Source organism: Mytilus trossulus, chromosome 3 (genome assembly GCF_036588685.1).
Source record: "Mytilus trossulus isolate FHL-02 chromosome 3, PNRI_Mtr1.1.1.hap1, whole genome shotgun sequence".
Classification (NCBI taxonomy): domain Eukaryota; kingdom Metazoa; phylum Mollusca; class Bivalvia; order Mytilida; family Mytilidae; genus Mytilus; species Mytilus trossulus.
In genome coordinates this window covers 16,702,335-16,728,926 of record NC_086375.1, presented here as the reverse complement: position 1 = coordinate 16,728,926, position 26,592 = coordinate 16,702,335, and the positions used below count along the sequence as shown (strand labels likewise).

The 26,592-nt window shown below is 30.1% G+C and overlaps 1 protein-coding gene across 3 annotated transcripts; it reads right to left on the bottom strand.

Moving 5' to 3' along the window:
- Positions 1-382: 382 nt before the first annotated feature.
- Positions 383-26,592, bottom strand: LOC134710264 (ras GTPase-activating protein 3-like). 3 transcript variants are annotated; one of them, XM_063570544.1, is made up of 24 exons: positions 26,512-26,592; positions 25,800-25,917; positions 25,173-25,266; positions 24,613-24,714; positions 23,808-23,890; positions 23,296-23,458; positions 21,249-21,319; positions 20,645-20,773; positions 19,729-19,879; positions 18,864-19,012; positions 17,763-17,877; positions 17,348-17,422; positions 16,082-16,205; positions 15,750-15,856; positions 14,610-14,687; positions 13,922-14,005; positions 13,191-13,270; positions 12,692-12,884; positions 11,941-12,011; positions 9,426-9,515; positions 8,676-8,830; positions 8,251-8,268; positions 4,617-4,794; positions 383-4,123 (listed from the first exon to the last, which is right to left on the bottom strand). In XM_063570544.1, exons 1-24 carry the CDS (start codon positions 26,558-26,560, stop codon positions 4,066-4,068), a joined length of 2,535 nt encoding a protein of 844 aa, XP_063426614.1. In that variant the 5' UTR covers positions 26,561-26,592; the 3' UTR covers positions 383-4,065. The 3 variants fall into 3 exon arrangements, with proteins under 3 accessions (XP_063426614.1, XP_063426617.1, XP_063426616.1); XM_063570547.1 differs by having other exon boundaries at positions 26,546-26,573; XM_063570546.1 differs by lacking the exon at positions 8,251-8,268.

Sequence of the window (26,592 nt, the reverse complement as noted above, 5' to 3'; positions counted from 1 at the left end):
CAACTCGACTTTACTAACTCGTAACTCGACTTTCCTAACTCGCAACTTGACTTTTGTAACTCGCAACTCGACTTTTTTAACTTGCAACTCGACATTCTTAACTCGAAACTTGCAACTCGACGATAAGGAACCCTCCTCTGACTGCTCCCCTTACAGAAAGCCTTTATTACAACAAAATGACAGACATGTTTAATATGAATCAAAAGATTTTGACAATTTTATACCTTGCCATTCAGCAATAAACAAAAATCCAAAATCCAATCCATTCAACATTTCTGTTTAGATGAATGAAAATCTTTACATTAATTGTGAGATAAGGCTTACCTGTAAAATGGCATTTTTAATATCTTTACAAAATCAATAATTGAAAGAAATATTTTTTGTTAAAGTTTTTATTAATCAAATTTTGTACAATATCTTTCAACAGACATATAACAAATACTAAAAATATCAAGAAAAAATGGTGAAAACAATTGTTGCACCAACTTGAAAGGAATAAAATAATATGATTACATCTGGTGTACATGAAGTTCCTCTGATAATGAAAAATAAATTTATTCCTTATATTGCATTATAAATCAGTTCTACTAGAAGTGCAACTACCTGTTGCAAATTCTCTTCATGTGAAATATAAGACATTTATTTATGTTAATAAACAAAATCAACAATCAAAGAAATGTTTTCTGAAAAGGGAAAACCCCTACATATTTTGCACATATTATCTTTGAATAAAAACAATACGACAATTATAACATTATGATTTTAATCTTGTACCAAGTTTATTCAACCCATAAAATAACATATCTTATCTTTAAAAATGTCTTTAAAATAAACTGTCAACAGTCAGAAAAAACAAAAAGTTATTAAAAAAACCCTGCCAAATACCCTCCCATTGAGATATTTAGACATGCTCAGCCAACAAAAGTAAATATTTTGCACAAAATTTCTTTTTCCAAATATCTTCTTTAGAATGACAATTACTAATATCGTGCCAAAACTTGTAATGACCTTAAAAGTATGTTTAAAATTACCATGTTGTCAATTTTGTCATGTTAATTAAGACATCAAAGTGCCCTCACAATGAATATTTGTGCACATATATTCCCAGATTATATCAACCTACAATTCATTAATAAATCAACGTAATTTTGAATGGCTTGAATAATTTTACAATTTCAAGAGTCAAATACTAAAGACTTTTATTATTACTCCCCTTTTTTCACATAGGAAAAGCAAAGTGATAAAAAATTACATTGAATACTTATTGTAAATTCAGAAATTATTGCCTGCATTTACTATGTATTGCGTTTGTTGACGCATGGACAAAAATGTAAGATTAATAATTGTGAGATATACACATACATGTATCAAATTTTAGAATGTGAGTTCATATTATTGGAAGACTCACCCAATGGCATTATTCACATGAGTAAAAACCTCGAAATAATTTCTGAATTTACAGTAACATTTTCATCAAAATTACCAAGAAATTATTTACCACAACCAAGTCCTAAGAATCCTGTTCAGGATTTTGCGCAAAATATAAATTTTCTGAAGAAGGCACTTTCCATGTAATAGAACCACCCATTTCAATATTATAGAATGTAAAGTTATGTGAGCTTGAACCTTGTATGCTTGTTCTGTAGAAATTTAATTTGGGTAGGACAGGGACCAGTCAAATAATTCTATTATCAACAATTGCTAAACTGTGCTACGATTCTTAAAAAAATCAGAATCTGAAATGATCAGTTAACCCCCTTTGAAATTTTTTTTACCGTTTTTAAATTTCACAAAATCAAGAATGACTTTCTTTGAAGTCGGGCCATGAAAATTATGCTGCTTCATTAAAAAATTGACTCAATTAACACAGTATGCGGTGTAGTGTTAATATCTAAACATATTGGTCACTTTTTATACTTAAAATGAAGTTTTGATACTGTGGCCAATACAGAAAATGTAATGCCTTCTACTTATATATTTTTTAATAGAACAGGCTCTACTATAATTTTTTATATTTATATGATAAAATCAGATGACAAAATAACAAAATAAAAGTTTCTATTTACAAATAAACAATAACAAAGAAAAGGAATACTGATAGTAACAAATTTAAAAAGTACATGTAATTTGTGTCGTATGAATAAAATATATGCAAAAGAACATCATCTGTAATGATACAAAAATAAATGACAAAGCATATACATGTAATGAATCTCTAAAAAAAAAATGCCATTTAATGAAGAAAAAAAATAATCAGAAACCAAAATTTAGTTGATAATATACAAAACAACTTCAATTTCATGCTTGAAATGCTCCTACTTATCACAAAAGATTATATTCTGCCATTTCAGAAAATTATACAGCTTGTATAATAAATACTCTTCTTTATGGTCCTAAAAATGTGAAACTAAAAGCTTTGATATAAATTTTAAAAAAAATAATCTCAAAAATATATTCCAATTCATTTTTATTCAAAAAGTACTTAACAATACTGAATCCACATGTGTATGCTAACCTCTGTACTTGTATCATGAGAGAAACTTGACTTTTAAGGCTATCTTAATGCAAGCAATGACAATGCAAATACAAAATGATGGAGAAATGCCACATGTTTTGTTTACATTATAACTACATTTCTTTCATGCCAGAAAAATATTAATTTTAGTAATATGCCATTTTTAAAATGAAATAAATTTCTTATTTAACATTTTTTTTAAATTAATGCATGTATTTCCTTACACAGTAAGAAAATCATTTATTTCATATGTTTTTATTATAAACAGAATAATAACCCCTTTCCTTAAACTGACATAAAGTAGGCACTATAATAAAGTTGATCTCAAAAATATTTTTGTCAACAGCAAACAACAGGGTCAATGCCACTACTGGTGGAGTTTTAATTCCCTGAGGGTATCACCAGTACAGTAGTCAACACTTCTGTGCTGACATGAATTATCATTTATATGGTCATATTTATAAATTGACTGTTTACAAAACTTTAAAATTTTTTAAATTTTTGAAGGCTTTTCTACCTTAGAAATAGAGTATATATGATGAGTTTATTTACCTTAGCTGTATTTAGCAAAACTTTAAAGAATTTTGGTCCTCAATGCTCTTCAACTTTGTACTTTATTTGGCCTTTTCAACTGTTTTGGAGTCGAGCGTCACTGATGAGTCTTTTTGTAGACGAAACGCACATCTGTTATCAATTCAAAATTTACACCTGGTATCTATGATGAGTTTATTCTGAATACAATCTTGAAAATTTTCACTTAAAAATTCTTTTTGACATACATTGTATGTATTTCCGACTCATAATTGAGTTTGAATTTTCAAAAGTTTCTCTGAAAAACTGAAAATGAGACACAAAACAACAAAAATAAATAGATTAAACGAGGGATTTATTTCCCTTTCAATTTTTATTTTCACAGCAGTATTCAAATATAAATTGAACTTTTTTTGTAATGATTTAAAAATTATGAAGAACCAAAATCCACCAAAAAAATATAATTGAAAAATGGCATGAAAAATTCATGAATCACAAGCACTAGAATATTACATAGCACAAACGAAACTCCAATTACACATGAAAAGTCAATAAGTCTCTTAGGTGTTATTTTGTAAGCAAACTTTAAGTGAACATCTCAAAATTGTTTTTGTAAAATTTTCAAGAATAAACCAATAGTGAATCTTAAATAAAGTATGTTGAATTCATTTTTTTCCCCAAATTAATATAAACTCTATAAGGAGACTTATCTTAACATTGATGCAAGATTCATACTATTATAAGACGTTTCTTTTCTTAGTAATAAAATCTGAAATTTGATCAATCATAAGCTATAGAAGCTTAATTATTTATTTCAAACTTCCTAAAAAAAATGTGTGGCCTTGCTTTGTTAAGGTTGCAGTTTTATAAGAAATATTGCAGAGTATACCCTTCATTTTGAACTTATATAAAAATAACTATGAATATCAACTTCTGGTAATTTCAAATGGCAATTTGATCTTTGACATCTTTTGAACACATACAATATAAAACATGAGAACATCACGGTGGGAAACACGTCATAACCGGGAATTTTCTTGGTACGATACAACACTTTCATCACCAAACGGTGCATCTCTGAAAAAGATAATGATAATATACACATAAAACATGAGGCATTTGGATTTTGTTTTTCAAAAATTAATACTTTGAAAATAGTAGGAAATATATCAACTATAAGCAGTCCAGATGACTGTCTGAGATGTGGCAATGTTCATTAAAAATGGTTTGGTAGATTAAAATGACATCAATTAATGGACAAAACTACCAGTGCTAGTGTAGATACAATAATTTTGTAATACTCATAATGTAAAAGACTACTTAAACAATGACTGAAACAATAATGCTTGAACACTTACTGGATCAAAGGTTGATAAAATTTGTGCTAATACTGTCCAGTGACAGTAAGTCCTAAGTTGGATGGCATTCATTTGGATGTACTTGAAGATTAATATAAAACTAAGGGCAAATTCAAAGCAAACATTCTTTTCAATGAAAAAACCTGAGCAAAAACTCTTCACGGATGACATGACAATACACATATTGCAAGACTAAATTTCTTATTACTTACATTGAACCAATAACTGTATTCCGTTGTTTGTTTTTCCTGTATTGCATGTGTTCTTGTTCCAGACTTATGACACATTTAAGTACTTCATTGAGTGTAACAAAACATGTCTTTGTGTCTTCGATGTAAGGATGTTGGTAGTTATCTTCCCCTGTATAGACTTCCTGATCAGCACATGCATCTGTAAAAATATTTAATGTTGGATTATAGTATGCTTGTAAAACTTATGATTTTAATTCGTTTTAGTCATGCTTTTAAAAAATGTGAATACATTGTAATGAGAAACATGAAATTTTCAGAATGTTTTATTTTTGTCTATTTTTTTGTGTAAGATAAAATCGTGAAAAATATGATCCTGCTTAAATTTGATCTTTAGAAAAGAGCAAAATCAGAGACAATAAAATCATGAAAATAAATCCTCGACAAGATATGGCTGTAGAAATCTGGAATTTAAAACTCTTAAAAAGAAATCAAATTTTCAGTTTTAAAAGTTAACAACCTAACTGTCTTTCTCATCTATATCCTTCAAAACAAAAGCTAAGCATGGCAAAAAAACTTGCAGCTGTGACCGTTATTAAACCTCAAAATTTTTATCTTTCTTACAACATTAGATAAAGCACCAAAATCATATTTTAATTGGTTTTTAAATGATAAATTAGTAAGTTATTGTGAATAAAGAAATTTTAGAGTGCACATATTAGAAATTGAAATTTCAAAATGAACAATTATTAAAAAATAATGCAAGTTGCATATAATGCTAAATATATAAACAGTCATCTTGTGATTTTTTTCTCCAAGTCTATTCATTTTTTTTTTTATGTTATACAACTTTAAATTAATAAATCGACTTAAAGAAAGAAAATAATGGTTGGTATCAAATTTTAATGAAAACAATTACATAAAAAACAAAAATGTGTCCCCGGTTCATGGATGCCCCACTTGCACTATCATTTCCTTTGTTCAGTGAACGTGACATTGGGGTCAATACTCTTATTTTGCATTAAAATTAGAAAGATCATATCATAAGGAGCATGTGTACTAAGTTTCAAGTTGATTGGACTTCAACTTCATCAAAAACTACCTTGAACAAAAACTTTAACCTGAAATGGGACGAACAGGTGAACAAAAGGACGTACAAACCAGAAAACATAATGCCCCTCTAATATCGTAGGTGGGGCATAACAAACAGAGTAAAAAAAAACTGTCTTTGTCAAAGTATACAAGTGTTTTAAAAAAAAAGATGCCTACAAAAAGGTTAACAACACTTACAGGCAACAACAAATCTATACAGTATTACTTTATGAACATCATCAAACTAGGTATGTATGACATGATAACTTTATAAAAGACTATTTTCACATTACAGATTTTTGACTTTGGATTATATAACTTGTTGGCTGGTTACCTTGGACATCATGGTACTCGGTCAAGTAAGAGCAAGCTAAATAAGTAAAATCAAACATATATTCGGTGTAATTTGAGGGGAAAGTTTACTGTTTTCCAATGATTTTGTACATTGTAGTGAAAAACAAGAGGCTCTCAAGAGCCTGAATCGCTCACCTTAATTTTTTTGGTTAAATCTCTCATCAATGATTATTTTGGCTTTTCAATTTATTTAAATGTTCTTTGAATCGTCCTATTTTCTTCAAAAGCAAAAAAAAATCATTTTCTCCTATGTTCTATTTTAGCCATAGGAGCTATGTTTCTTGACATACAAGGAAATGAAATATAAAATTTATACTAGATACTCTGAAATTCATTTAGCCTAAGTTTGGCTGAAATTGATACAGCAGTTTCAAAGGAGAAGATTTTTTAAAGTAAGTCAACATGATGAACAAATTGTGAAAAAAGTCTTTAAAGGGCAATAACTCCTTAAGGGGTCAATTGAAAATTTTGGTCAAATTGACTTATTTGTAGATCTTACTTTGCTTAACATTTTTGCTATAAACAGTTTATCTGTATCTATAATAGTATTCAAGATAATAACCAAAAACTGCAAAATTTCTTTAAAATCATCAATTCAGGGGCATTATACCTGAAAAACCAGTTACCCAATTCGGCTGAAAATTTCAGGACAGGTAGACCTTGACCTAATAAATACTTTAACATCTTGTCTTATTTGCTATAAATGCTGGAGTTTTTGAGATATAAGCCAAAAACTGCATTTTACCCTGTGATCTATTTTTAGCCATGACGGCCATGTTTTTTGACGAAATAAAAAATAAAGCACAAACTTTATTTTATACACCCTACTGATCATTCAATTGAAGTTTGGTTGAATTTAGTTGAGTAGTTTTAGAGGAGAAGATTTTTTAAAGTTAGCAAATATGAAGCACAATTAAAAATTGTCATGAAAGGACAATAACCCCTTAAGGGGTCAATTGACAATTTTGGTCATTTTAACTTATTTGTAGATCTTACTTTGCTGATCATTTTTGCTGTTTACAGTTTATCTTTATCTATCATAATATTCAAGATAATGACCAAAAACTGCAAAATTTCCTTAAAATTACCAATTAAGTGGCAGCAACCCAACAATTGGTTGTTTGATTCATCTGAAAATTTCAGGGCTGATAGATATTGACCCAATGAACTTTTTTACTCCATGTCAGATTTGCTCTAAATGCTTTCGTTTTTGAGATATAAGCCAGAAACTGCATTTGACCCCTATGTTCTATTTTAAGTAACGGCGGCCATGTTTTTTGACGGATCAAAAATCAAAGCACACACTTTGTGCAGGATAATCTAAGGAACAATCATGCTAAGTTTTAACCAAATCCATTCAGTAGTTTCAGAGAAGAAGATTTTTAAAGTTAGCAAATATGATGAACAAATTGTGAAAAATTGTCATTAAAGGACAATAACCCCTTAAGGGGTCAATTGACAATTTTGGTCATATTTAACTTATTTGTAGATCTTACTTTGCTGATCATTTTTGCTGTTTACAGTTTATCTTTATCTATAATAATATTCAAGATAATGACCAAAAACTGCAAAATTTCCTTAAAATTACCAATTAAGTGGCAGCAACCCAACAATGGTTTGTTTGATTCATCTGAAAATTTCAGGGCTGATAGATCTTGACCTAATGAACATTTTTACCCCATGTCAGATTTGCTCTAAATGCTTTCGTTTTTGAGATATAAGCCAAAAACTGCATTTGACCCCTATGTTCTATTTTAAGTAACGGCGGCCATGTTTTTTGACGGATCAAAAATCGAAGCGCACCTTTTGTGCAGGATATACTAAGGAACAATCATATTAAGTTTCATTTAAATCCATTCAGTGGTTTCAGAGGAGAAGATGTTTGAAAAATTGTTAACAACGACAGACGACGACGGACGCCAAGTGATGAGAAAAGCTCACATGGCCTTTTAGGCCAGGTGAGCTAAAAAATTGTTAAGGAGCTTATTTTCCCCAAAAATTGTACTGATTGAAAGCTTGGTTTTACTTCTTTAGCTTGCTCTGACCTGACCTAGTACCATGATGTCCAAGTTAATCAGTGGACAAATTATGTAATCCGAAGTCAAAAGTTGGTAATAAGAAAATAGTCTCGAATAAAACAAAGCAATTTTAATAGGTGAAATTCAGTAATACATCAAACATCATGAACCATTACACAATCATAACATCTTACCCTTCCTTTCCATGACAGCTAAAATCATTATCAAATTTGTATCATTTGTATTTTATGATAAAACAGACAAAAGTTTTTGTTTATCAAATTTATTCAAACATCATTTAAAATTCAAATAAACATATAATCATGTAAACAGTATGAAAAAATATATGATCTAAGGTACTTTTATTCCACTATTTGTAGTCCAAATATCAATTAGTCCAAATATTAATTATCAAGTATTCCAGAACAATAATTGATATCTAGTGTGTTCTAAATTTATTTAACCTGAACATTTAATTTTTCTGATGTATATTGAAAATCTTGTGAACATTTTTTATGTTGTTTTTTTTACGATAAAACATGAGTTATGCAATATCTAAACCTACTTCTGTATTAAATTCCTTAACAGTTTGCCTATCTAACTCTATTTCAATGCCTACCTTGCATGGCCTCTAATTTCTCTCTATTAGCTAAGAACTGGGAATGTATTTTCTCTACTTCTCTATCTGAATCAATAGAGACCTGAATATCTGTAGCATGTAGACCACCAGACACTGGAGTACAACCTTCACACGAAGATTCTATCTTCTTACAACTGGAAATAAAATCATGTGATACTTGTAATACATCCTGTCAAAAATGTTCAAATAAAAATCTTGAATTTCAAAATAATTTAGAAAACTTTGGACCAAGCAATTAGAATTAAAAACAATAATTTCTTGCTGTACATGTAAACAGAGGTCCTTTCTGCTTTCGGACTATTTCAAAAACTCCAATATGTATAAATCACTTTCTAAAAGTATTTATCAGTGAAAGCATGAGACACAAACTTCTCACCTACTGTGGATTCATTATTATTGGTTTGATACACATTTTCGTGGGTTTCGTGGGTACAATTTAACCACAAATTTAGATGTTCAACAAAATACTTATTTTTATAAAGTTGTATTCAGACTTTGCCAGAACCATGAAATCACATATCCATAAAAATGTAAAGTTTCTGTAATCCATGAAATTTGGTACCCACAAAAACTGATGAATCCACAAAACGTTACTTATCATGATTGAATTTATGCTGAAAGTCAGTAATAGGATTGTTTTATAGGCAAGACACATATTGCTCAATGCTCATTTTTTCCAAATAAAACCTCACAGACAAGATATAATGGTGTAGGAGCAGCCAAACCTACCATAACCAGTGTCCGTTGATATAAGCTGCTGGATGGAATGTCTTAAGTCGATTCTTGTTTCTGTTACACACTTTAGTTAAAATGGCCAACCTAGAGAAAAAATGGTTAATATAAGATTACTAATCAACAAACCTGAATGAAATAAATTGTTGCGAGTATTTCAAATTTTACATACATTGCATTTTTCTTTATGAAAAAAAAAGTGAGAGGGGAGACTATAGTTTCAGAACTCATGAAATATCAGTAACTTGTTTGTACAATCAACTAAAAATGAAAACTGAAAAGACAATATTCATCACTGTAAGGAGTTTGGAAAAATACTGCTTAAACGGATCAATAAAAAGCATGGTATATTTCTGTCATTTTTTTGTAATCTTCTATGTCGTAAAAGAAGCTCGTTTAATTAAGAAGATATGTAATGTGTATTTCATCTTCAATTTTTTTCCCCATGTTCCTTTAATAGTTAAACACTTTCATAGTTTTTGTTTAAATAACAATGCTGTTTTTATTAATTCAGGAACAAATATTGTTCTAACTTGTTCATGATTCTTTAATGTCAAGGAACCAGCAATATTCAAACTTGATATTGAAAAGCATCCCTAATGTTTTACTTAAATATTTTTCTGGTTTTCTACAAAGGAATATCAAAAGAAGTGATGTCCTTCATGTTTCAAGTAAAAAAAATACCATACATGTAGTTATAACTGTCACAAATATGTTCATAAAATGAAGTTGAAACTGATTGTGAAAAAAATGAAGATGGTGGATTCATTCGCATTTATACATATTTAGCTTATAAACATCTTGATTATAAACCTACCTTTGAGGTCTACTTCTAGCATTACAATGTATTTTGGATTATATATATATATATTTAATTAATCACACATTATAATAGACAAACCTTATATTGAGCACACTGCACAATCAAGAGCATTATGAAGTTAAACTACAAAACTTAGTAGTTAGTTTTCACATATTTGACTTAATTGTTTCTAGAATAACTTTTTTCAGACGAAATTGTTTTAAGAAGGCTTTGACTATTTGGACTTTGGCCCATTTAAATAACATATTTCCACATGCAGCTCCTCATATTTTTTAGTTTTTGAAGTTCGCACGCAAGTTAATCCATGATATTTTAAGCTATGCTAGTTTATTGCACTAAATCTAATGAATTATAAATGAATCATCCTTTTACCTTAGATAAAATACAGCTAAATTCAAGTTAAGACTGCTATTAATATTTTCCCCAAAATCAAATTACAGTAATTTACAGGGCCACAAAAACAAAACAATGTGTCCCAAGTACACAGATGCCCCATATGCACTATCATTTTCTATGTTCAGTGGTTGATGAAAATGGGATAAAATGTCTCATTTGGCATAAAAATCAGAAAGATCATATCATAGTGAACATGTATACTAAGTTTCAAGTTGATTGGACTTCAACTTCATCAAAAACTACCTTGGCCAAAAACCTTAAACCTCAAACAGGACTGATGTTTTCTATGTTCAGTGGACCATGAAAATGGGATAAAATATCTAATTTGGCATTAAAATTAAAAAGATTATACCATAGGGAACATGTTAACTAAGTTGCATGTTAAGTGGACCATGAAAATGGGATAAAATATCTTATTTGGCATTAAAATTAAAAAGATTATACCATAGGGAACATGTTTACTAAGTTGCAAGTTGATCAGACTTCAACTTCATAAAAAACTACATTGACCAAAACCTTTAACCAAAACTTTAACCTGAAACGGGACAAACGGACGAACAGACGAACGGATGAACAGACTAGAAAACATAATGCCCATAAATGGGTCATAAAAAGAAGGAAAGGAAAATCTTATAATCACAAACTATGATATTGGGTCATTGATAACCTTAAGAGATTTCCCCAATGTACAGTAAATGATTTCAGACTATGTCAGAAAAAATACAAGTTCTGTAAATTAATTGTTAATTCAGAAATTTTATGATTGATTTATTTTATGATTGATCGGAATGAAAAACTGTTAGTAAATTTCACACAGCAAAATATGTGTTGCACATCAAAATAAAAACAAAATGTGCTACCAACTGCCAGAAATATATTAATTCAGAGCATTTTATAAATGTGCTACATTTGTTTTTTGCATACCAATTACCTTACAATTTTCTTTACTATAAAACAAATAAAGAAACTAACATAAGTAATGTATGTTCCCACTAAAAATTTGAATGTTCTGATGATGTACTGTCCAGGAATCCTATTTGCGAGCAAATACATTTAGATTCCAAATTTTCATCCATTGATCTCACAGAAATATCAAATAAGTAAATCAATGCAAAGGTGTATCTAGTTTCTTATATTTTTCAAGATTGTTAAAATAATATGTGTACTTCCAACTTCAAAACTTGACCTTTACCGGTAGGTTCATTCTTGTTTCATTTAAAGTGAATTTGACTACATGTGATTTGTATCCCCTCCCCTTCCTACCCCATTCTAACAATCACATAATAACATTACCATTCTTTCTCTTCCACACAATTATTTGCTTGGATATACAAAGCTCTTTCAGGCTGAATCACTTGGAACATCTAGAAAATATCAAATGTTTCATGAAAATCTACTAGTATACAAAACCTTTAAACCTTATAAAAATATTATATAGCTAAATGAATAAATTCATCATCCTTTCATCAGATTGTGTTCTGAACATAGGCATATTTATATTAAGCAGAGGGAACAACTTCAGACTGATTGTACTGATTGTGAGGATAAACATAGAGATCATGTTTCCATGCTTTTATCATGTGATGTGACAATGCTTCTTATTTCTGTTTGGAAAACTTTTCCAATACTAATGTCCAGTCATAATGAAACACATTTAAAAAAATTTGGCAGCAGAATATCTTTGGTTGTTGTAATTGTAACAGACGGTAGAATTGAGTGTATTCTGCACATGCTAACAATTTTAGATAAGTAAGAATATAATTATTGTTTTCTTTATGTTTAATAAAATTGAGAATGGTAATAAGGAATGTGTCAAAAAACAACAACATGACCAAAGAGCAGAATACAATGTTTAGCACCCTTAACTCTATCTTAACAGCCAGTTGTATACACTTTAATCATCCCTGAAATTTCAACTACGATTGGGCAAATAATCCATATAAAATTGACTACTTGTGAGAACATTGAGTGAAAAATGAATGATTTTGGGTACAATATAGTTCATTGAAGAATAATAAAAAGTTATTAAAAAAGAGTTCCTTACATATTTCATTTTGAATGATTCTTCCTGCAGTGTTTCCACAGCCAGAATATCTTCAACAGGGATTTCATATAACGGATTGTCTCCCCTGTTTTTTGAATAGGAGAGTTTTTGATTGGTCAAACAAAAATGTCTTCTTTTAAAGTTCTTCACTTTAAGTATTCTTTTACGTCCCTGAGCTCTTTTGATTAATGTCCTGAAAAGAAAATTGGTAATCTTTACATATATATCTTTAAAAGAAATAAAATAACTTGTATCAGGAATTAAAAAAAATATTGGTTTGGAATTATAAAAAATTTACCCGTTACTAGACTTAACATTGTTTTAAACAAATGATCAAGTACTGCCTGTTTACATACTGTTGATTAATTTATTTTCCAAGACAAATTTTCACTGGTCAAGGGAAAACAGCTGTGTGTCAACATAAATTTGTTGTAAACTATGAATCTAGAGTATATAATATGATTTGCAATTCCTCTCAAAAATATAAATATAAACTCACCCTTCTTTTATAATAATTGGTGCTTCACCAGAAACATTTTGTGTTCTTGCTCTTGCTGCAGATGATATGATGTCTAAATACTGAAAAGAATAATATACTTGAAGATCAATATTAAATCACATAAATTACTGCAGGCTCTCTCTATAACATGTTCTATTGTGAAACTTGTGGTTTGACAATTACCGTACTGCATGACCGGTAATTAAAACTCATTTTAAAATCTTATAGCAACACAGATGTATTTATATTCAACATTTCCTGAAAGTAAATATATTAATCCCAAGTTTCAAATGTAATTTTGAGGTAAGCATTTATACTCCAATCCTGTTTTTGTGTTTTTTTAGTGGAAAACATTTCAATGCAAGTCCAATGATCTATGCAATAATAACTTTTGTTCACTGGATTAATATCCATAAAAGCTTTTAATATGTCTTTCACTGCCTTTGAAGAAATTTAGATTTTTCATTCTTTTGACTTAGTTCCTATATATTTGAAAAGAATACTTCAGGGGCAATTGCACTGGTTGTTAGATATTTCTAAAATGTTCATAGTAGATAGAGTGATTAACTTAGTTCTGCTCTGATCACTTTTGCAATTTATACTTTTAATGTAGCACCTACTGTGATTTCCTTACTTGCAATTAAGTGATGTTATGGTAAAACAAAAACATTGTTCCACAAATAAATAACTTGTGAACAAAAAGTTTGTCATCTAAAAATGAAGATACTTACCATTCGGACGGCTTCAATGTGTGATGGCTGAGACAGATATTGAAATAATGGCACCATATAATCTTCCTTTAATCCATAGGATAGCTGAAAATTGAGGAAAGATGTGCTTAGCAATAAAAATAGAATAAAATACCCTAAATTAAAAAAATCACACAATAATCAGATATGGCTAAAGAAATTTAATATTTATAGATAGTAATTCATTCTAGTTTTCTGGTATTGTGCATGTCAAAGAGTTTTTTGCTTCCAACATGGAAGGATCAAACAAATTTCTAAAATATTATTTGTTGTAAACAGCATGTAGATGTGAGAGCAGATTCTGTTTGGTTTAGTTGTCAGAATAATGTGTCAAAGTAGAGTGACCATTCTTCTGTGGACAGTTATTGTGTAAAAGATAAAACCCCCAACACAGCCTAGAACGAAGAAAGGAAAATGAAATGAACATGTCCTTATCATGAGTATGCATACAACATTTGCTACTAAAGATTAGTAAAATTCTATGAAAGTTTGTCAGAGTTATTGATGTTTAAATACACTTAAAATTAAACCCCAGATTGAACCCTGATGTTGACACCACCTCTGACAGTATATAGGTAGACTCTTCTACAACATTTTAGTTAGAAAACAAAAAAAGAAAAAAAGAAAAACATTAAATGTAACATGTGATACAGTTTTGTATTTGACTTACAGTTTTAGAACTGACTAGATTTCCTAATCCTTGTATTGCTTTGGATATTAAGGTTAATGTCCTATTAACAATACTGTCCTGAAATTTAACAAAAGTTATTTGTAATTAAAAGAAACAAGTGAAACTGCAAGCTACTGCTCACTGATGATACCCCCGCCGCAAATGGATAATATAAATAGTGTAAAAATAAGCAAGTGTTCGGTAAACAGGAAGTTGTCGAGTGATGAATCTGAAAACGCATCACACGGTATAGCTGACTTATATAAATCCTGAAACAAAATTTCAGAAATCCTTGTATTGTAGTTCCTGAGAAAAATGTGACGAAAATTTTCAACTTGGCTATCATGTGTAAAATCATACAAGTGTTCAGTAAACACGAAGTTGTCGAGTGATGAATCTGAAAACTCATCACACGGTATAGCTGACTTATATGAATCCTGAAACCAAATTTCAGAAATCCTTGTATTGTAGTTCCTGAAAATGTGACGAAAATTTTCAACTTGGCTATCATGTGTAAAATCATACAAGTGTTCGGTAAACAAGAAGTTGTCAAGTGATGAATCTGAAAACGCATCACACAGTATGGCTGACATATATAAACGTTGATACCAAATTACAGAAAGGGTGGATGTGTAGTTCCTGAGAAAAATGTGACGAAAGTTTCATGGGACGGACTGACTGACAGACTGATGGACGGACTGATGGACGGACTGACAGACAGAGGTAAAACAGTATACCCCCCCTTTTTTAAAGCATAAATTTTCAATTGGTAATTTTGGCCTTAAGCTTTAAGCTTCTTCTGCAAACCGGTATATGTTGATCTTTAACAGACAGTAAGAAAAAAAACTACTTTTTCCAAAAAAGATTTTAAGAGTCAAATTTTCATTTATGATTTTAAAGAAAGTAAGAAAATATAAATAAAATACCCACAAATTTAAACTTCTAACAATAACACTTCAAATTTTATCTTAACCAGTGGCAGATTAAAGATAGGGTGAACTGAGCTTTATATCCCTTCCCCTTTATTGCCAAACATTTTTAAATCTCATGAGTTTTTAGTTTTATTAGGACAAAATTTTCCAAAAATTCCTGTTAGCGCCCATCTTTATACAACCCTTGCAAGTAATCTATTTAGTTTACCTGAGTATCATTTCTGAGATCAAAAAGTTTTGGTCCTAAAATGGCAGGAGCAAAGAATCTGAGGAACACAAATCCACTGACAGCTTGATATCGTACTTCACTGGAATCTACAAATATTTCACTTGTTATATAATTTAACCACACTCATAAATAAGTTCATGACTTTATAATTTTTCTCTTCTTAAGCATGTTAAGTACCAATAAGTTAATTACAGTATTTTTTTCTCTATTTTTTCATTTAGTGTAACATTATTTATTACATCCCCCTCTTTAGCTGCAGATCATATATTCAATTAACCAAATCTAAACATTGAGATCGTTATTACACATACCTTTGAAGTACTGGTGGGCAATATCTTTCAGGGCATAAAATACTTCACACATATTGGTTGGACACAATAATGATGATGATATTATTCCTTGAAAAATTCTTTGTACATAACATTTCAAACTGTCCTGAAAATATAAAGTAATTTTTCAGATTTTAATCTGCATATGGTTACAATGCTTACATATTGCTATGCGTTTCTTTATTTTACATTGGCTAGAGGTATAGGGGAAGGGTTGATATCTTACTAAATATGTATAACCCCACTGCATTTTTGTGCCTGTCCCAAGTCAGGAGCCTCTGGCCTTTGTTAATGTGTATGATTTTTAATTGTAGTTTATTTATATATTTCAGAATTTAGTACACGTATGACGCCCATTATCACTGAATGAGTACTCATTTTTGTTCAGGGTCCAGCTGAGGCACGCCTATTGGTGGCCTTCTGTTGTTTTCTGTTCATTGGTTGGGATGTTGTCTTTTTTCCTTTCCCATTTTTTTTCATACATAAAATGATTGTTTCCCTTTTCTTTAAACAAAATGGTCAGGAAAAGTCACCATTCTTAACTTATTTATGATCCATGTTTGACCTTGAATAGACTAATCCTTCAAGGTCTGTTTTATAATAAACCTTTGTTTCAGTTTAATTTTTAATGTGCTAACTTATTTTATTATACTTTACGTTAAAATGCAATATTTTGCTTGGCTAATACAAGGGTGTTTATTTACTCTATCAAATGGCTGAGCGGGTGACAATTTTTTTTTAATGTTACCCTCTCGTCCAGACCAATCAGAAATCTATAATTTAAAAGACAGTGAATTAAATTTACATCACTGGTAATTAAATACAATGCTTTTTTATTATTATTATTTGACTGTCAAAATAAAAAAAAAAAATCTTGCATAGCTTTTGTTGTTTTTCTAATATCTGTAATGTTGTTATTTACGTAACGTCACAGAAAATAATTTAAAAAAAATAAGATTAATCTGTAAAAGTCAATAATGATAGAAAATTCAGTATAATTTAAATAACACATAGCTGAGAGGGTGATAGAGCAGATTGGTACCCCGGGAAAAAAAGCATTGTTAACCTCGCCTCGCCAAAGTTGACAATATACCAATCTGCTCCATCACTCTCTCAGCTATGTATTATTTATATAATGGCATATGGAAACTTCTACCCTCTATTTTTTGTGAGAGAAAACTAATCATAATTTAAAAAATATCAAGGCTATGCAAAAAATTGTTTATGAAGAGAAAATGTTATAAATACCATATTTTCTTCAAGGCTCTCTCCTTCTTTTAACCTGGTTGGATCAATTTCACAAGATTTGTGTTCTATACAGATCTGCAAAATATGTGATTATGGATGTAATAATTTAAAAATATTATAGAAATGTAGTTTAAGTATAAACATGTGCAAAGTTATACTTGTTCAAATACAATAAAGTGGTTTCTATGTAATTTGAAAATGAGTTTTTACACTGCAGAATACTGAAATATGTGTTACTTCTAAGTTGTAATAATCATTTGTACAATATAACAAAACAGTAAAAAGCTGTAGTCTAAGTAACTATTTTCTTTAAGTCTCAACCAAGAACCCCAATTGTCAGGACTACACACTGTTCATTGGACAAATTAAATAATAGACCATAATCAGACTTCTACAGCAATCTTAACTGACCTACCTGGTCTATTGTGGCCTTAATTGTTTCCTGCAAGTAAGGTAAACCAGTCAGCTTCATCAACTCATCGATCAACTTTGTCACTAGAGTATTACCACGGAACAATGTGTGAGGATCCCTAAAATAATAAAAATACAAATAATGAGGATCTGCAAATATAAAATATTCAAAACAAGAATGTGTCCAAAGTACATGGATGCCCCACTCGCACTATAATTTTCCTTGTCCAATGGACCATGAAATTGGGTAAAAAGTCTAATTTGGTTTTAAAATTAGAAAGATCATATCAAAAGGAACATGTGTACTAAGTTTCAAGTGGATTGGACTTCAGCTTCATTAAAAACTACCTTGACCAAAAACTTAACCTGAAGCGGGACAGACGGACAAACGAACAGACAGAAGAACGGACGCACAGACCAGAAAACATAATGCTACTATCGTAGGTGGGGCATAAAAAAAACATATCTAATATGCAATATTATTATGGAATATTATAAGATGTATCAGCTTGTTGTTATTCTTCAGAAGTATTTTATCTGTATAGCTACATCATTAGTAATGGGTGGGCTTAAACTGTCTTTCCCTAACTCCTTATAACACTCCTAATGTCAAAAAGTTTTATAGCATTGTTTTTAGGATAAAATGAAGAACAATAATGGAACTAAAAAAACTGCTGCATTTGTTTCCCCTGTCCTTAGTCAGGCACCTGTTGTTCAGTAGTTGTGGTTTGTTGATGTGGTTCATAAGTGTTTCTCAATTCTTGTTTCTATATAGATTAGACCTTTGGTTTTCCTATTTGAATAGTTTTACACTAGTCATTTTGGGGCACTTTATAGCTTGCTGTTAAGCTCCCTGTTGATGGACATACTTTGACCTATAATGGTTTACTTTTACAAATTGGGACTTGGATGGAGTGTTGTCTCATTGGCACTCATACCACATCTTATATCTACAAATGTATTAACCATGAAATCTTCATAAACTCTTGTTTAAGGACATACAACTCATTCTCTATATAAATATGACACCAATCTAAATTTTTAAGCCCTTACAAAGTTCAATTTAGACAGGTTTCATAGCAATAATATAATTGATTTTACTTACGCTGTTCTGTCAATTTCATACTTTGCCAGGGATCTGATAAATGGGACTAATCTATTATGGTGGAGAAATATTTTCATGAGAGGTTGTGCTGCATCCTGTCGATGATCTACAACCTCACTGAGTATGTAAGCTGCACTTGAGGTAATGGGCTACAAATAAATACATGATTTGAAAAGATCTACACAAAGTAGTTCATACAAAATTAACGTCTATAATAAGAATTTTAACAGTCAATGCTTGTTTGAAATCTATGAATAGATTATCATTTGTGGAAAAAGATTAACTTAGACTTTGTGTTCATTTTCTTAAAGATTTGTCAGAATTAGCTAAAACAACAAAATGTAGTATTGTAAGCCAACTATTTTTCCCCCCGAGCTATTCTTTTTTCTTGACTTTAACAGAGTAGAAAAATAACACGAATATAAATCTTTGCAAATATGTATAACTAAGATCTTTTCTAATTTAACCACATAAAGTAAATTAGAAAATCGCAAAATTAAATCGCAGTGAAGTGGACTAGATAGTACAAAACACAAAATAGCCAGCTATAAAAGGCCTAGAAATGAAGTTGGTTTACAGTATCAGCCAAAATACAGTTTTTTAAATCCATTAAGTCTGATCTACCCCCACAATGATGAATTATCCATTTGATGCACAAAAGACAACATATTTACTGACCAATTATAGTATGGTCCATGAAGAAACAGGATTTTTTTCATATTTACAAATATCACTGTAAAAAAAGATTAAACAAGAGATCAATCATTTTTTTCTGTTTATGTATGAATCATCTTCTACATAATGCACCGAAGTTTTCTCAAAGAATTCAAAATCCCTTTCTTTATAAACTATAAATATCTCTAACCTCGATATCAGGAGACTGTAACAGCAGCTCCCGTAATTCATCATAGTATTCCGGTGGGAAAACATGATCTGAGGTATAGGAGATTTTTAATCTTAAGGAACCAAGATCATACTGATGTGGCTTCCAACTCTCTCGTCTCCGCAAACAGTACCTTAAACAGAAACAATTTACAATAAAATTCTTGAAAATCATAAATATAAATACAAAAATAATTGCTGTATTTATAAAATTAGCCAGATTTTCATATATATGCATCCTAACAACTGATCAGTATATACATGTACATGCAGCTGTGCATTAGTTTTTTTTATACTACTAATAAGTTAATGGCATTTAAAAGCATTTTGGGGAAAATTTCAATTACAACAGAAGTCTACAAAACTGAATAATGTAAACCAAGAAATTTTTGTGAACATTTGTTACTTATACTATTTAATGTCATTTTTGCACTTTTCTATTTAAGGTGGTACCCAACACTTTCACTTAAATAAATTTGGCTAGTTTAATTTTCATAAAATTTTGTCAAAGTATTTGCACTTAAACAAAAACATAAAAATTTTAAAATTTTTGAACCAACCTTTTTGTCAGAAAAATTACACTGGTTGTATATCAACTTGACAAACACCAATTTTGATTATTGAGAAGCTTGATATTTCCTTTTACAACACAACATAATTTAAACGTTAAGCTGGCTTTACAGAGTTATCTCCCTGTAGTGTTAGGTACCACCTTAATAGGAGCACTATCATAATACATTATAAACATTTTTTATACAATAACCATAAACCCCTACTGATCCATGGTCACAAGTCTAATAAAAAGAGTTGATGGAAATTACATACCTATTTTCATGTTAAAGAAAATAGAAAATGATACTTAAAAGTTTACCAACATATTTCTACTTTTACTAACTTACCATGCATTGTGAACTGTACCAGAGGTTAGATCTTTCAAAGGCATTTTAACTTCTCCAAGAAATGATCCTGGAAATATTTTTCCAAATACTTCTCTGGACATTCTAGAATCATCATGCCATATTGAGACCCTGAAAAACAGTTCAATGGAAAATAAAAAATAATAATCTTTTCTTAAAAATACCATTTAGAACAGCAAAATTTTCTTACATTATAGTTTTAGATTAAAAAAAATAAACTTTACAGTTGGTAACCAATGTTATTGCCAGTGATAAATCCTTTTCTTATAATTTTATAGGAGCTTTTGTTGTCAAACGTTAAAATCATACTTTTTTTTGTAATGAAGATTTCAACTTATCAAAATTTCTCACATAATGATAAGCAATATAAAAGGAACCATCCTTTTCTACATTAAGCTACTAATAACTCTTGTTATCAAAAATGAGCCTGAATGATAAGCAAATGTTTTTTTTATTTATAATAATGGTATAATAAGTATTTTGTAAATGATTACTTAGATTTCTCAGCAAAAAGGCCACTCTTTGATGAGGAGTTTTTTTTATTATTTGTTTATCTTTCATATATGGAAAAAAAAGCCTGGCTTACCCCAGATCAATGTTGAATTCATCTTCTATATAATATGTCTGTCTGTCAGAGTTCTGGCCTTTACTTCCTAACTAAAATAAGAAAATTATTTTTAATATTGCTTAATAATACACTCCTTCAAATTAGGAAGCACCTCAAAATAAGAATGGTTGATGAGCTAAACTTGTTTTTATTAGAACCAAAGACATTAAATGTTATTCAGGTCTCAGACAGGGAATATACTGTGACATTCCCGGCTTAGAGTTTATATCCCCCTGAGCCTTTATCCCCTGAGCCTTTGGCTCAGGGGATATAAGCCCTAAGCTGGGAATGTCACCAGTGTTCCAGCTAGCATGAAATGGAGGGGCGCCGCGCCCCGCCCCCTAAATTTTGCACCCCTCGCGCCCCTTTGCCCTTCTGATGCGCCCCTCTGTGCCCTTTTGAAAAAAGTTGAAAAAACGATCTTTTTTCCTCATATTGTCGCCATTTTGTTGAGTTCTTTTTACACACACTTCATTAAGACAACATATTAAAATTGTTGACACTTGTTACCTGTATATAATCACCTATTTGATAGAGTCAATTACTATATCAGGTGAAATTTACGACCCTGTCTAATTCCTTTGCCCAGAAGCACCAAATATCCAAGTTAAATGAATTGAATTTTTAACACCTGACAATGCAAAATAGAATTTATAAATTAAATGTGAACGATGTTCATTTCTATTGTATTTGTTATTTATAAAATAACGTTCATTCCAATAGTATATTGTAAATCGTCAACACGCAAAATGCCGACGAAAAAAAATAAAATTGACCAACTCGAAAATGACAAGAAGAAAATATCGAAGACTTGCCAGTCTATTACATCTTTTTTCAAGAATAACTTAAATATTGATGTTATTAAATACGCTCAGCAGGCAATATACAGAGATGCTTGTTGAATTGATAATAAACTTTCAAAGTTGAATTGATTTATTATTGTGCCGATTACGTACCTCTTGAAAGTCCGATTTTTGTATCAATTTTCTTATTGAAATCCGTTTTGATAAACTTATTGATATTATTAGATACGCTCAACATGAACTATACTGAGATGTTTGTTGAATTGATAATAAACTTTCAAAGATAAATTAACAAACTTATTTGTTGAATTAATCTATTTCTCAAGATCGAAATATTAAAAGTCAATTGTCTCATTGGCACTCTTATTTAAATTCACAACCAAACCTACACAATTTTTAATGTAAAGTTTACCCCACTCTCCCTATCTTCTTTCAGTAATGAAAGTCAGAGAGTGCTTTCTCAATGAATTAATTGAAAATATAACAGTTAGATTTAAGGATACTGACACAATCGATCATTTGGCCATTTTAGACCTTACAGGAACAGACAACACTGAAACAATGTATGGTTATACAGAGATAGAAGCTCTTTCAAATACATTTGACTTGGACCCTGAAACTCTTCTTATTCAATGGCAGGACTTTATAGCTCTTGTGTCATCAGCAGAACTTACAGATCGTTCTTTACCTAGTCTGCTAGAGCTATTTCATTCACCTTGTCATAAGGATAAAAACCTATTATCTATGTACCCTCTTGTTGCAAAACTATTCAGTGCTGCAATAATACAACCTCTCAGTACAGCAGAGGTGGAGAGAATATTCTCTCAGGTCAAATTGATAAAGACAAGTCACAGGGCAAACTTGAAAACACAGACATTAACAAAAATATTAACTGTAAAATTGAACTGTGATAAAACATCATTATTTCCCTCTGTGAGCCTCTGACAGTCTGATAACTTTTGACTACGTCACATAGTAACCAGTGTTATGATGACGTTTTTTGAGGTTCCAATTGGGGATAAAAACGTCGTATATACCCCGGCAGTTTCCTGAATATATACTGACATCTCTGTGTTGTTATCCAATCACAAACCTCGACACATTTGTAATCAGTAATATATCTTTATGTAGTATTATATAATATATAGCAAGTTCTTTCAAAAAAACATAATTATGAAATTTTACATTTTGACTTTATACGTAAAAATTATAACCAAACTTACTACAAATTGAAAGCATTCATTGAACTGTGGACAAGTTGTCTTCTTCTTCACTGTAGTCCTTCTGATATCAGCCTTATTCCTCGACTTACTATAGGTCAAGGTCACCATAGCATAGGGATTACACCCGCCATTTGTTACTGGTAAGTCAGTACATTCTAGTACCCTAATGAAAGTTAAAATCAATTTATGAGGAATGTAAATTCAATCAGGTTTTTATCCTCAAGCTTTAGTTGTCCTAGTTATCTAATACTTTTTTTGTGATAAATTGAGTAATAGTTGTTGATTTTGGATTTTTTCTATTCTTGCATTTTTGTACAGATTCATCTTTTTTATATGCTTCTATATTAATTTTTGGTTCAAAGTTCAGTCTTCTGAGAGTAATTTTCAGTGCAAAAATGTAAACAGGTATGCGCACACTACACACATATCCCTCTTAACAATACTCTTGTAATGAAAAATTGTGTGTAATTAATAATCATATTCTGTTGTAGACGTATACTAATTTATCTCACCTGACTGACAAACCCTGTGAGGTATAATTTTCTGATTCACCATTTAAGTATTCATCAAACTTGATCTCCAAGTGAACTTTACCCTTTAATAAACATATGACTCATAATTTATTACATCAATTATATTTTTAACATATAACTACAGAATTCCTATGTTTAGGACAATCTAATTAAAATTAAATCCTTTAATTGCTCCCGTTATTTTTCAACACAAAATATCAAAGCAGGAGCAATTAAAGGATTCAATTTTAATTAGATTGATGTTTAGCATAAAATAATTTAAGAAGAATGATATAAAAACGAACATGATGAACAAACTACTTGCTGGGTGGATATCTTAAACTTCTATTATTAGTAATTTACAATCAGGATATTTTTAACTTCCATTCAGGTGATTCATTGACAGTGTTTAATTTAAAGAATGAAGGTTGATAGCGTTTTTTTAGTCTCAGATTCATCAACATATTTGGTTCACACTGAATATAATAAGATTAATTGATTGAGATGAAAAAAAAACAACAATAAAATAAAATTGTCCAACCATATTGACTAAATACAAACTTTCATTCTTGAGGTACAATTTTTTTTTCCTTCAGTTTTCTATCTCAATAATTTATATCTTCAAATGATATTTGCTCTTTTTTCACTTTGGACTAACTTAACAAACTTTACAACACTAAGAAATAGTTTGATTGTTATAATTTTATTGGTAAAAGTAAATAAAACTTTTCTAGCCATATGTACTCTATTGAGGTTAAAGATTATAACGTTAAAGTTTATGTGGCCTGTGTGCATACAAATATACCTGAACTTCATTATTAGCATCAACTGGTACTAAAGGGAACCAGTGCTCTTTCCCATGATACTTGTACAGTTCCTGTCGTCTTAAAGTTGTTTTCCCAATAACCTAAAAAAGACATTAAACAGTTTTTACTCCAATGCAAAATTGTTTGATCAATTCCTTAGACTTGGTTGCATGCATCTTTGGCAGATGAAATAAAATAGATTTACATATAAATAAGACAAGAACAACTTGACTTAAATATCAACTGCAAAGAGTAACTGGACAAAAGTTTCCAAAGTAAGCACTTTTAAACTGACGACACAGATATACAGAGTTATTTTATATACATGTAATACAGAAAGTAGTAAATCTGATTGATAAAGCATTCTATATTTCACCAGTATGGCTTTTAATCAAAAGTAAACTAAACACCTCATTTAAGTCTGAAAATTAAGTCTTAACAATGCTTAAGGAATTTATTGTTGCCATACAGCATTGTATTTCAACAGGGTTGTAGTAAGCAAATATTTGACATCATGTATCTATGACACTAAATACAAACCCCATGAATCAGTACTCACCTTACTTTTGTTTTGGCTAGCTTCGTACAATTGAACAGATAAATATCTAAATTTCTTTGGAATTTCTCCTGTAAACTCTTCACCATAAAATGGACTGAAAGTATAATACATTTTCTAATTGTACAATTTTTTGTTTTTTTTCAGTTCTTCAGGTTATATATAATGCATGTAATAAACACAATTCATCTTTTGTTTTGAATTTATTGTAGATGGACCAATAGGAAACAAATGTTACTAAGCTTCTTTCATGTGTTCCCTAAAAAATGACAGGATTTTGTTTATAAAGTTAAAAATTTAAATTGTTAGCCAGGTTATATTTATAAAATAAATTTAGGATCATACCTCCAAAAGTAATATTTGTTGACCATGCTTGAGGGTTATATGTGCCCTTCTTATTGCCACATTAGGTAATATTCCTTACAAAGGCAATAATGACCTCAACAAAATCTCCAACTTTGAAAAAAGTTTGTGTTTGTTGATTGTTTCACTCTTCCTTACATACACTCAAACAAAAGATATGCTTGATAACGATTTTTTTTAATATTCTGTACATTACAATGTATATCAAATTACAAAACTTTTTAATGTTTTTATATTCATGGTTTTATTAGATTTTTGACTGCATACTTGAGAGATTTTTCAACTGTAGTTGTTCTGTATATTTCTTCGTGATCTAATCTTATCATACAGTAGGTACTCTTTCCTGTTCCTGATAAACTGTTGCTTGGTAAATTTTTGGCTTCACCTGAAATAAGTTTAATTCTAAGTCTTACAAAAAAAACGATATCAGTATTCTGAATTTGTAGGAGCAATGGCGGATCCAGAACTTTTATGCTAGACCATTGGGTAGAATCAATTTGTCTATTTTAAGTACTTGGGTTAAAACACATAGATCAAGAATTGTAAACTAAGTAAGTGTATCTGTATGTATACATTGAAGACACCAATTCTGGCTTTTACGCAACAGGAGAGAGAGACACCTATTGGTGGTGTTGGAAAGCATCCTTGAAGCTCTCAACTGTATGTACGGCCATTTAAGTTAAAATAAGGTAAGTGTGACTATATTCCTATCAATTCTGTAACTTTCTTGCAAAGATCAATTATCTAATTTCTATTTCATAATGTTTCAATCAAAATTTATGCAAGGTATAAATTTACAAAGTTATACAAAAAACATTGCAAATAAAATGGCAAATGAAAAGAATCTGACGTCAAAATATATGTGCGTAATGGTTTCGCTTCATTCTTTAATTCGTGGAACTGAGGTTTTCAGATAAAATAAATAAACATAAAGTATATGTAAAGGGTAAATTTTGTTCATTATACTTTAAATAACAACCTATTTTCACTTTTAAACTTTCTTCAATTCTCACATTTTCTTCAGCCATACTTCCATTTCCGGTGTTTAAAAAAAAATAGA

Bases quoted from the DNA above. Each gene is read 5' to 3' on its own strand.
- LOC134710264 (XM_063570544.1), bottom strand. From the start codon at position 26,560: ATGGCTGAAGAAAATGTGAGAATTGAAGAAAGTTTAAAAGTGAAAATA. The intron at 20,774-21,248 runs GTAAGCCAGGCT...ACTGTTTTTCAG, and splicing joins GAATTCAACATTGATCTGGG to GGTCTCAATATGGCATGATG. The intron at 15,857-16,081 runs GTATGTGTAATA...AAATATTTGTAG, and splicing joins TGCCCACCAGTACTTCAAAG to ATTCCAGTGAAGTACGATAT.